This window comes from Cynocephalus volans, chromosome 17, assembly GCF_027409185.1.
Source record: "Cynocephalus volans isolate mCynVol1 chromosome 17, mCynVol1.pri, whole genome shotgun sequence".
Lineage (NCBI taxonomy): Eukaryota > Metazoa > Chordata > Mammalia > Dermoptera > Cynocephalidae > Cynocephalus > Cynocephalus volans.
In genome coordinates, this window is record NC_084476.1 from 16,869,593 (window position 1) to 16,882,120 (window position 12,528).

General features: G+C 43.2%; 1 protein-coding gene across 7 annotated transcripts in view; it reads left to right on the top strand.

Moving 5' to 3' along the window:
- The window catches only part of CDK5RAP2 (CDK5 regulatory subunit associated protein 2), a 180,901-nt gene that overhangs the window by 114,197 nt on the left and 54,176 nt on the right, over positions 1 to 12,528 (top strand). For all 7 annotated transcript variants that reach the window (XM_063081771.1, XM_063081776.1, XM_063081777.1 and 4 more), the window contains 2 exons: positions 2,851 to 3,283; positions 8,654 to 8,885. In XM_063081771.1, the coding sequence (XP_062937841.1) occupies positions 2,851 to 3,283; positions 8,654 to 8,885 (665 nt within the window). The remainder of the gene's footprint in view (positions 1 to 2,850; positions 3,284 to 8,653; positions 8,886 to 12,528) is intronic.

Genomic DNA, 12,528 nt, shown 5'->3' on the forward strand with positions numbered 1-12,528 from the left:
TTGGTGGTAAGTAATGGTTCTCCTTTGGCTGGCTGAATAACAATTGTCATTATTTGTAATCTATAGTAAAGAGGGAGAGGAAAGGAAAATTTAGTTTAACATTTTCTGATGCTTGAAATATTAGAAGTATTTTTAAAGCCTGGGTTTACTGTAGTCTAAGATGGTTTGTGTAGTCTAGATGGTTCTGCATTAGAAATGAAAAATGTACCATACATCTTAATTTTGTTTTCATGCTTTTATTTATTTGTTTGTTTATTTGTTTATTTAGCCCCATTTTGGTGTGCTGTAGCTGTTTAATTTGAATTGAATTGACTCTGCCCCTGATGTAGATGATAGGGATCCAGATATGAGGAGGGCCTTTCCCCTGCCCTCAGAGGGTTCAGTGGAGAAGATAACATAAGGGTGCCTACCATCGCCAGTGGTGATAAAGATCATAGGAGGAGGCAGGCAGGGTATGTTGAAGGAGTTGGTAGAGTCTTGAGATAAGTTGGCCAGGAGAAACTGAAGGGAGGAGAAAAGAGAACTGGCAGTGATGAGGCCTGTTCTGTCCCCTTCTCTCTACTGGCTGTGGCTGCCTCGCCTAGACCTGTGTCTTCTTTCTCCTGGAAGCCGGCAAAGCTTTCCAGCTGGCCTTGGCCTCTGTGCTTGCTGCCCTCCAGTCCCTTTTTCCATAATTTTTTATCTTTGTTTCATAACTTCCTCTTCTTTTTTTATAGATCTGTTTTCTCCCTTTATTTTTTGGATGAGTTAAACACAGATTGCTTTATTATTTCTATTTTCTTGAGCGTGGATTCTTTCATTTGTTGGATTGTTGTCTTTTTTAACAATGGATTTGTTGGCAAGTCTGGTTTGCCTGTGTTAACAGCCCTGTGCAGGGATCCCCCCCACCCCCACCCCTCCCGGTGTGGTGGTTTTGAAGTTGCCTTGACATGGCCCTCTAGGGTCTTACTTTAGGGCTTATGAAATGAAATTTGAATGGTTCCTTTTCTACCATGGGAGTTGAATCTCTGGCTCTACTGCTTTCTGCAAGTGCCTCCCATTCCAACCCCCTTCTCATGGTTTCTGTCTCTGTTTCTGATCTTTGGATACTTTTATCTTGATTTTGAGTCTTGTAGCACATCATAAAATATTTTTTGTTATGTATTTTTTGCTATCGTATATATATGATTAGACCAGAGTGGGAGGATCTCCTGTGTGTACTCATACCACCATCTTCACAGGAAATCTCTGTTCAATTCTTTGCACAACAGCCAGAGTCACTGAAGGTCATTTGTGACCAGGACACATCATCGCAGGGCCTTTCAGTGGCTCTCCTTTCCTTAACGTGGTATGCAAGACTCTTCATTTCTCCCCTGTGTAGCTTTCCAGCCTCAACTCCTTATTCTCCACGCACAAATAATTGACTCTGTACATATTATTCTCCATGCATAAACTGTTCCATTCCCCCTGTCCTCGGCTAGCCTCTCATTAACTTTGGAGGCCTCTTCTGACATTCTCCCTGCCACCCCTAGTCTGGACACTCTGGGGTGGTTGCTCTGTTGCCCTCCTAAACTTCCACGGTGCCTGTGTTTCCCTTTTTACCTGTGGAGTAGCGATTTGTTTACATATCTGTCTCGTAACACTGGGCTAAGTCCTTGTGGGTAGTTTTGTATCCCTGGTGCCCACAGGGAGTCGTCTTAAACTACTCCACGCTGGGCACCATACCCAGTGTTTTACCTGCTGGCTTTGTTTTGGTTCCCTGGAAAGCAGAACCTGAGATCCAGACCTGGGTACAAGTGATTTATTTGGGGTGTGACACCAGGGAGCAGGAGTGAGGGCTCCAGGAGAGTAAGATATGAGTGAAAACAAAGCCAGTAAGGGCACTCTTGTTCTGGCTACTGCTGTGGGCAGCTGGGCCTCAGGCTGGGCACCCTCTGAAGGACTGCACAGAATGTGCCTCCGTTGTCCCTCTGAAAGATGGGAGACTTGGATGTTTGCCCAACAGCTCTCTTTCCCCAGTGGTTGAGGGTTTCCCCAGAGGTATAAACTGTTCCACACTTGCACAGTGCCTTGCTGACCAGCTCAGAGAGCTTTGGAAAAAGTCCCATAGCAGCAGAGATGTAAAAGGTGCTTGAGGTGGGACTGTGTGTGTCAGCGGTAAGTGTCTACACAGCTGCAGCTGAAATCAGAGGTGGGCCAAAGACAGGTGGCAAGGGACACGAAAAGAATCTGCTCCCCATATACTATTTCATTTAATCCTTGTAATTATCCCGTGGAAGAAGATTTGTCTTCCTTCCGAAGAATTGTAGAGTTAGAATTTGAAGCCATTTTTATCTGCCTTCACAGCCAGTGTGCTTTCTAGTATGCCTGTAGACAAGCACCCCTTCATTAACATCTATTTATTGAGCACCCATTGTGCACCAAGATGGATCAGGTCACTGATGGACCAGCCAGGTTAACCAGATTCATCCAAAGCCATGCTTGTCTCTGGATGTAGGAATGGGGCCAGGACCCTGGGGCGGGGAGACCCTATAATTGTCATGGACACCTGTGATCCTATTTGCTCCTACCTAGATCTAGCCTTCATTCACATATCCATGTGGCCCACTCACTTGCTGTGTACCATGTGTCAAGTTAATTCTACTCTTCTATCCATGAAATAGATGTGGTAGCACCTACCTTGTTTGGTTATTGAGAGGTCACATGGGATAAAAAAACTTTGCTTGATTCCTGGCACATTGTGGGTACTCACTGTATAGTGAAGACAGAATCTGCGCAAGAGTAGGTGGGGATAACTTGGGAAACTGGGTAGGGGACAAGGCTGTAGCAGAAAGCTTAGTTCTCCCACTTCCTTCCCTTTTGGAAAAATAGGCCAGACCTTCTGAAAGGGCTACATGAACTGCTCTTGGAATGGATATGCTTGACTGAGCAGGAAGTTTCTGGAGAACACCTTGATGGTAAAACTGAGAAGACACTTAAGCCAGTGCCCATTCAGCTAAGAGGTGAGCTTGGACATATCATCCAAGCCAACTCATTTTCCAAGCCACGTGATGAACCGAAGTCATCTCGGGCAGCCCAGCTAGCAAAGGTGGATGAAGTGTCTAAGGTGGAACTGAAAGATGCCTCAGTGCAGACTGTGGCCATGGAGGGTGACCTGCTCAGGTTCACACGTGAAGGAAAGAGAGAGGCTTGGGAAGAGAAACCAGCGAACTCCATATTCAGTGCTGAGCATCAGCCAGAGAACTTGTGCAGAATGCCAGGGCAGCAGGACATTTCCCTTTCCTTCCCCAGCAGGACCAACAAGGTAAGTTTTTCCATATGTTAATTATGTGTTTACTTTATAGAAAGAGAAAACTTTAACAATGACCTCCAGTTTCACCACTTTTTTCCATTTATGTGAAGAGAAAGTCTGGTGTTGCCCTCTGCCTGCATTTCCCTGGCCTGCACCTAGAGGTGTGGGTCCTTCCTACCTTCCCTCCCTCCCTCTCTCCTTCCTCTCACTGCCATCCCTCTACCTCTTCTTCCCCATCCCAGCCCTATCTCATTTATCTGCATATCATGACATTTATGTGTTCTCCTTAGAAAAAACAGACATGGAGTCATGCTTATATATCTGTAGCTTTCTCTTTCACGTTATGAGGAATATTCTGCATGAGATTCCATTGTGTGGCTGTGCCAAAATTTATACAATTTTCACCTATTGATGGGCATTTTGCTTTTTCAAGTTGTGGTAAAATTGTGATAACCTGACATTAGGGTTAGGAATGAGAACCTACATTTTGTTTTGTGCAGACTTTGTGTGGGAGAAGTACTATTCTGAGGGCTTTGTTTATGTTCTCTTACTCTTACAACACTTGTCAAAGATGAGGAAGCCAGATCCCATATGCATATGGTTAGCCAGTGGTGAAGGGACTGAGCTGGGACTCACACTGGGCCTAACTGCACAGCCACACTCTTTCCCTGGGTCAAGCTACTTTCCAGCCATGGTGGCCTGAAATGTGCAGTCCAGCTTTGTTGGGTGAATATCTGTGTGTTGGTTTTCCTTCAATGTAGGAATTATCGCTAAGCTTCTCCAGCCATACCATCAAATGTGCCATATGGTTAAAAGTCAGACTCTTTGGCAATGTTTGATTGGATTTTGCTAAAATCTTCTTGGGGGCAGGAGTTGGGGTTGAGAATCCCTATAGCAAGGAGATATGTTCTGATAGAGAAGAAAGTAGGTCATGGAGGAAATAGAGCTCCATTGCAGGCTGTTGATCATCTTGTTTCTGATGGGTGTTTTGTATCTGAGAAATCAACTATACACACTGCTTCACAGCATTAGAATGGAGAGTTAAGTTTATTTTCTGACCACTAAATTACTGCTTGTGTGCATACCAAAGAGAGTTAGATATATCATTAGCAAAATTGCTTTTGATTGTTTTAAATTATGCACCAAAACTGTAATTTCTAAAAAAGGGTTTTCTAAAGATATCAATAGAGACAAAAAAAAAAAAAAAAAAAAGACACTGCCATTATATTAATGGTACTCAAAATGCAAATTTGTGCAATTTGGCTGGAATAGAAATGCTCTCATCTGACCCAGCTCCTTCAGTTTGTACCTGTATATTAAGAAATCTAGTTTTTTAAAAATTTGTTTTGTTGTGTTGTTTGTTTGCTTTTTTTTTGTTTTGTTTTGTGGGAGATGTCATCCTATATTCAGGAAAAGTCAATAATTGAATGGACTTAATTTCCCCAAATATAATTAAAAATTGTTTTTTAGTTTGAAATTATTTTTCTTGCTTGTGTCTTCAAAAGGTAGGAAACTGTGTTTATTTATTTATTATTATTTTTAGCATCTCCTATATGTGCCAGGAATTGTGCTAGATACTCTCTCTATATATCATCTCATTTAATCTTCTTAACAAGCATACAAGTTTGGTAGGTATTACCTGCATTTTACATATGAAGAAATAAGGCTCCAAAAGGCTCAAAAAATTGTCCAGAGTGACTCAGCTGGTAAGTGGAGTGATAGGGATATAAACCGAAGTCTGGTTCTAGAGTCGGACAGAGATACACTTGCTTTTCTGAGGGAAGAAGGAGCTCTGGTCAGCAACGTGGCATCCAGTCTACGCAGAGTAGAAGAAATTCTAATGATTTTCTTTGTGGTCTTCAGTAATCAAGGAATTGATAATCCTGTGGCTTAAACCAGAACTCTGGTATCCTGTTAAAAGGAACATCATTGCAGCCTGGGAGCGAGACAAGGAGACAGATATACTTCCAGTTGTTTAGTTATAGAGGCAAGAGGATGGACTTTATAGATATACCTGTGTTTGCATCAGGCCTGGCCACTTACCTGCTTTGAGTCCTTGGATAGTAAGTCACCTCCCCTTTCTGAGTGGCCTTGAATGGATTCACTGTGAACCAGAACCTGAGGCTGGCCTGGTGGCTGAATGGGGTAATGAGTGGCAAGTGCCTAGTACAGGACCTTGTACATGGTGGGAGCTCAGAGTGTGTGAGTTCCTGTCCCCCTTCTATTTGCAAGTGAGACGTTCTAGCATGACATCTTGAATAAGGTGGTAGGTGGGACTCTGTTCAGAGTCCAGAAGGTAGCATTTTGTGTGGTGTTATTTTAGAACCAGCATTAGGTTGACTGACGGCAGTCTTCCAGCTTGAAATTGGCTTTGGCATTTGTGCACTTGCAGATATCTTTTCTGCTGCCATATGACACACAGATTTTGATCCAAGAATAAAGATTGGTGGAGACTGAGGACCCAGCAAATGACTGTTATTTTCCAGCCTTCTTTGATGAGGCATCCACTTCCTCCCAAGTGGTCCCCTTCACCACCTCAAACAGTTCTTGTCCCTGAACCTGCTGTCTGATCTTCCCTGGAATTTCAGGACAAAAGGTAACTGACCTTTCTTAACTGAGCACTGGTGTCCGAAGAGCTAGTTTGAGGTCTGATTCTTGAACTTTCTTGCTGTGTGACATTGGACTAGTTAGTTGTTTGACATCTCAGTTCTTCATCTGGAAAATAGGCATGATAGCTTACTTCTGTTATCCTGTGAGCTTTGGGAATGCAGAGTTTACCTGAGCATTATGGGAGAATGTGCCGGAAAGCATTTTACATCCTAAAATATTAAAGAAGGGGCCTTTCCTCTTCTTTTCTTCTTGAGAGAACTTGGTGATCTCCCCACTCCTTGGGTCCCAAATATCTCTTGTTTTCCTCTCAGGTTCCTTCTTTGCTATTAAAAAAATTTTCATAACAGCCTTATTGAGATATAATTCACATATCATACAATTCATCCATTTAAAGTGTACAACACAGTGGCTTTTTAGTATATTCACAGTCATGCAACCATTACCACAATCAGTTTTAGATCATTTTTATCACTCCAAAAAGAAACCCTATACTTATAGCAGTCGCTTCCCATTTCCCTCCAGCTGCCCACCCCCAGCCCAAGGCAACACTAATCTACTTTCTGTCTCTTTAGATTTGCCCATTCTGGATATTTTATGTAAATGGAACCATACAATATGTGGTCTTTGGTAACTGGCTTCTCCACTTAAGTGTAATGTTTTCAAGGTTCACTCATGTTGTAGCATGTAGCAGTACTTTATTTGATTGCCAAGCAGTATTGTATTGTATGGATATGCCGTATTTTATTTGTCTGTTCATTAGTTGATGCACATTTGAGCTGTTTTCCCTTTTTGGTTATTAGGAACAATGTTGCTATACATGTGCAAATTTTTGTACAGAAATGTTTTCATTTCTCTTGGAAGTAGAATTCCTAGGAGTAGAATTGATGTGTCCTATGGTAACTCTGTGTTTAACCTTTTTGAGGAACTGCCAGACTGTTTTCTAAAGCATCTGCACCCATTTTACATTCCCACCAGCAACATAGAGTGTTCCAATTACTGTACATCCTTACCAATGCTCATTGTGATTTTTTGGTTTTAGCCATCCTAATGGGTATGAAGTGATAGTATTTTACTGTGATTTCATTTACATTTCCCTGATGACTAGTGATGTTAAACATCTTTTCATCTGTTCATTGGCCATATGTATATCTCCTTTGGAGAAATGTCTATCAGATCTTTTGCATATCTTCTAATTGGATTATTTATGTTTTTATTATTGAGTTTTTAATATATTCCAGATTCAAGTCCCTCTCCTTAGCTTTTGAATATGTTTAAAATTCCCCACTTGCAAGACACCCCTATGTGGTCTCACAAGCTATGGTTTGTGTGTTCATTCCACATATAGTTGTTGAACATCTACTATGTACTAGTTCTTGTGCTGTAAGCTGTGGATAGAGCATGACCAAGATATGTAGAACCCCTGAGCCCCAGAGCTTACAGGCTGGTGCAGAAGATAGACAATGAACAAGTGATTTCACAGGCATTTAATTATAATGATAGTAACATTCTCTGAGGAGAATAGTAGGGTTGGTGAGTGTATAACAGGGATACCTGACCTGGTCTTGGAAATCAAGGCTTGTTCTCCTGAGGAAGGCACATTTGAGCTGAGTCCTAATGAATTATTTGGAGACAGTGAAGGAAGAGGGGGTGGGCAGGAATGATTGTTCTAAGAGAGGAGTTGGCATAGGCCAAGGCCCTGAGATAGAAAGAACATGGCATTTTAAGGAAGCCATAGAAGGTCAGTGTGGCTAGAGGTGGGGTGACCTGGGAGGGGGCAAGTGACTCAAGCTGTGGGTCATGAAGGACCTTGTGGCTGTAGTATGGACATTGACCTTTGTCATCAGAGAACTGGGAAGCAGTTAAAGTAGTTTTTTAAGCAGAGGATAGGAATAGTAGGTTTGCCTTTTTGCTGCTGCATGAAGAGTGGGTTAGGGAGGGTGAAAGTGGATGTGTGGAGACCACTGAGGAGGCTGTTGCCGTGGCCCAGGTGAGAGCTAACAGCAGCTTGGAGATGGGTGGTGGCAGTGGAGGGTGAGAAGAGTTGAAAGAATTGGGGGACACCTTGGGAGTTGGAATTAAGGGAACCTGATGGGTGATGAAAGTGGGTGGTAAGAATAAAAGGAAGTTTAAAAATGACTCCCTGGTTTCTGGATCATGCAGTAAGTGGATGATTATGTGATTCACCAAGACAGAGATTGTTGAAGTGGTATAGATTTGTGGGTGGGGACAGGGGATAATGAAATTGAGGTGTGAGTTTTCATTTGACTTTGGAATGCCTGTGAACCAAAGGAAGATGTCTGGGATAGGCAGGTTGGGAACTCTGAGCCTGGGAAATATCTACTGAGTTAGGGACCCAGTAGCCTCTGAAGTAAGGGGTGGTTCTGGGGGACTAGCAAGGGTGGGAGGAGGCAGGTCAGTTTAGACTGAGGAATGGGTGGGAAATGAGGAAATAGATAAGGAGCAAAAAAGTTTCCGAGAAGATTGTGTTGGAAGAAGAACTGCACTATATGAGCATGGGGCATCTGGATTGTCCAGAGAGACAGTGGGCTGGGGCCAAGAGGGCATTGAGAAGGAGAAGCTTGGCCCTTGACAGTCAGAGGAGGGACCTGCTCAGATACATAACTCTTTGGTTGGGGGATAAACATAGATGCCATTAAAGGAACCAGAAATCTGGTCAGCGAGCTTGAATCCTGTTTTATAAGGTGGGCATGAGAATGTTGACTGTGCATCCAAAGGAAGCATATTCATTGTTGTATATCCATGTGTTTTTAGGACATTAAAAAGTCCCGCTTGCCGATCCTAATAAAACCATCCCGGTCATTAGGAAGTATGTCTCACCTCCCTGTCACCCAGGAGGTGGTGGCCCAGCTGCAAGGCCAGATCTTGAAGCTGCAGGGAGAGCTGAAGGAGTTTAAAACTCGTAATAAGCACCTTCACGAAAAGTTAATTCTGACTGAAGCAATGATGGAGGGGAGGCCAGTGCCCAACAAAATGCTACTGAATGGTAAGCACCAAGAAAAATGTATTCTGCATGAGCTAGACGAACGACCCGGTAGAACTGCTTGAAATGTCAACCTTGTTGTTTAGAATTGCAATAAGTTTGAGTATAAATTTTATGAATTGCAGTGATTAATCTTGACTCCTGACAAATGCGCAGCAGAGGGAACACAATAAAGAAAATGAATCTGTTGCTTTTATTTTATTCTAGAGTCTGGATGAAGGGGACTTGTAGTGCTCACAGGTCTTGTGGGGGTCCCTGCTGCCTTCACTTGGTATTGTCTGCAGGTGGACCACTTGTGGAATGACTTGAATCTGGGCTTTTTTGCCTGGCTTGGTCTTTGGAAGCCTCAGGCATGTGGCATCAGAGGTATGCGAGCGAGAGTCCTCTTTGCAGAGTTCTTCCCCACCCACTTTGAATCTGCTGCCTCTGCTCTTTTGGAGGCCAAGAAAATAGAGAGCCCTTGGGTTAAATTGTATCTGAATAGTCAGAACCCAGAGACCTGGAGGAAGCACCTTGGGTGGTGTCTTCTAGTCTAGGACAGTGGTGCTTAGAGATTTTGGACCACCAGTCTTTTGAGAATCTGAAGAAAATCGAGGACCTTTTCACAGAATAATGCAAATAAGCACATAAGTAGCGTTTTACAGCATTTCCTGAGGGTTCATGAATCCGCAGAAGAACATACGTTGACTCCTGATTTTGAACTCCTGCTATAAGCAAATGGCAGCAACACAATAACAAGAACAACAACAGTAATCTTTGGTTTATTCAAAAAATATTTATTGACTTCTTCTCTGTGCCAAGCACTATTTTAGGCACTGGAGAGATAGGATTGAACAAAACAGCTGAAGTCTGTATCTAGCTAACATTCTTGTGTGTGTGTGTGTGAAGACAGTAAGCTGATAAGAGTATATATAATGTGCGAGAAAATATGTGCTGTAGAGAAAAATAAAGCCGGGTTAAGGACATGGGGAACAAGGAATGGGGGTAGCATTTGTTAATGTACGTGAGCGGTAGAGCTTCTGTGATGAGGTGGCGTTCGAAAGGTAACTGGGAGGAATTGAGTGCACTAGTCATCTTGGGAAGAAGGAACAAAGGCCAAGGCCTTGGTGTTGCTTTGAACTTGGGAAATTGGTTGAATAGGAAGGAGGCCTATTACGTGGCTGGAGTGCAATGAGAAAGAGGGAGAGTTAGAAGGTAAGGTCAGGCAGGGAGGTAGCAGGTCAGATAGGCTCTCACAGGCCATTCTAGGACTTTTTTTTATTCTAGGTGAGATTGGAAACTGTTGGAGGGTTTTGAACAGTGGAGCGACATGATCTGACTTAAGCCTTAAAGCAGGAATTGACTAACTACAGCCTGTGGGTCAAATGTAGCTTGCTGCCTGTTTCTGTAAATAAAGTTTTATTGGAACATAGCCACACACATTCATTTGCAGAATGTCTGACTGCTTTTGCACTATGAGGGCAGAGTTGAGTAGTTACGATAGAGACCTTGTGGCCTGAAAAGCCTAAAAGACTTATTATTTGGCTCTTTAAGAAAAGTAGGCTGACCTCTGCTTTAGAGGGTCACTTTTGATGTGAGCCATTGGAAATACGGAGTTATCGACATACAGCAAGATGGGAAAGCCTGCAGGAGAAGAAAACTTAGGGTGGAACATTAGGTGTCTGATTTTGGACTTATTTGAGATGCCTGTTGACCATCCTGATGGAGATGTTGGGTAGGGAGTTGGAGACAGATGAGTCTGGAGTCAAGGGGAGAGGTCTAGGCTAGAGTTATAAACTTAGGAAATAGTAACATATTGCTGATATTTCAGGCTATGTGACTTGGTGCCATATGGAGCAGGTCCAGGAATTGAGACTGGGACTCTCCACTGGTTAGAGATTGGACTGAGAGGGAGCAGCCAATGAGATGGGAGGGGAGTCAAGACAGGATGACAGCCCAGAAGCTGAGTAAAGAATAGATTAATTGTGTCAGATATTGCTAGTAAGACAGGTAAGATAAGGACTGAGGATTGGCCTTGGGATTTAGCAATGTGGAAGTCATTGGTGGCCTTGAAGAGAGCTGTTTCCATGGAGTGGGCAGGGCCTGATTGGCATAGGTTCCAGAAAATGAATTGAGGAGAGAAACTGGAGACAGCAAGAACTGACAACTCTGAGGAATTGTACCTTAATGAGGTGTAGAGAAGCAGGGCAGTTAGGAGCCAAATCATCAATGAATCTCAAGGGATTCAGTCAGTAGGGACCATGGACGACTGCGGTAAGGTGGGGTAGGCAGTGGTATAGTCTAGAGTTTTCAGGAAAGAGAGCATGATCTGGAAGTGGCAGTGAGGAGCCAAGGCACTTACACACTTCTGGGCCCATGATGCAAGGGATGTGGGGAAGAAACAGCCAGTGCTGTGAAGCCTGAAGGAGAAGCAGTGTCCTCAGTGGACAGCCCAGGTCATGTAGAAAGAGGGGGCGAGATGAATGTTTAGGGGAGATTGGTGTTCTTTGGGATTTGTGAATGAAGGGTCCGAGTACTGGAGTGAGAGATTGCATCATATTAGGGGATTTCTAGAGTGGTTCAGGGATTGGAGATGATTCTGGAGCCTCACACTTCCCATGGTATTAATAAAACAAGCACCTGTTACTTTCCGAGCCCTACTATACGCTTTAAATACATGATCTAATTGAGTCTTCACAACAGTCCTTTGAGGCAGGTACAGTAATTATCCCCATTTTACAGTTGAGGCAGCAGTTTCAGAGATAAAGTGACTTGGCTACAGTCATACTGTTACTGACTTCCCAAGATAGATGTGAACCGGTCTGCCTGATTTCAAAGCCTGCTTTCTTTACTCTTTCATAAAGCCTAGTATACCATACATCTTGTGTGGATTTTATTATATCGCTAGCCAGAGGTATCTTCCACTTAATTTTAGGTTCCCTCTTGGATTTACCATAGTTGAAGTTTCAAGATAAGCTGGCCTTTGGCAGAATTGCTCATTTCTCCCTCCCTCCTTTCCACCTTCTTTTAATCCACCCACCCATCCTTCCATCCATCTTTTTATGCATTCAGTGAACATTCTCCTAGTACCTGCTGAGTCCCATCCTCATGCACTGGGTGTGGGAGAGAGAGGAATCAGATGCAGTCTCTGCCTTCTGAGAGCTCCCTGTCCAGTGAGAGATTAGGGGGTGGCAGGTAGTTAAGTCAGTGCAGGGGTGTGGGGGTCTTTGGAGGAAGAATTTTATGTCAAAGGTGACTCAGCCCAACAGAGGCCCTGGCACTTTGCCCAGGGCTTGCCATTTTCACTCAGCACTTTTTACTTCTTGCTTAGATGCTAGAGTGCCTTAGCCAGGAGCTACTCCTGCAGTTGCCCAGGAGATCCTGGAGTTTCTCTCTTCTTGGGAAAAGTGGGCACGAGTTGATAGAATTCATTTTCTCACTCATAGTTTTTTGAGAGCCTGGACTTAAAACATTTCAGACAAGCTGAAGTATATTTATGCTTTTTATGTCCTGTTATGGCAGCTCGATAGATTAATTTTATCTTATAAATTGCATTTTGCTTCCCCAGTGTTTTTATTTCCCTATTGTATCTTTGTGTTCTTCTCAGATGCTTGGCTGAGTTTCAAGTCTATGGTTTTATTTATTTTAATTTCTCTTTGCAAATGCC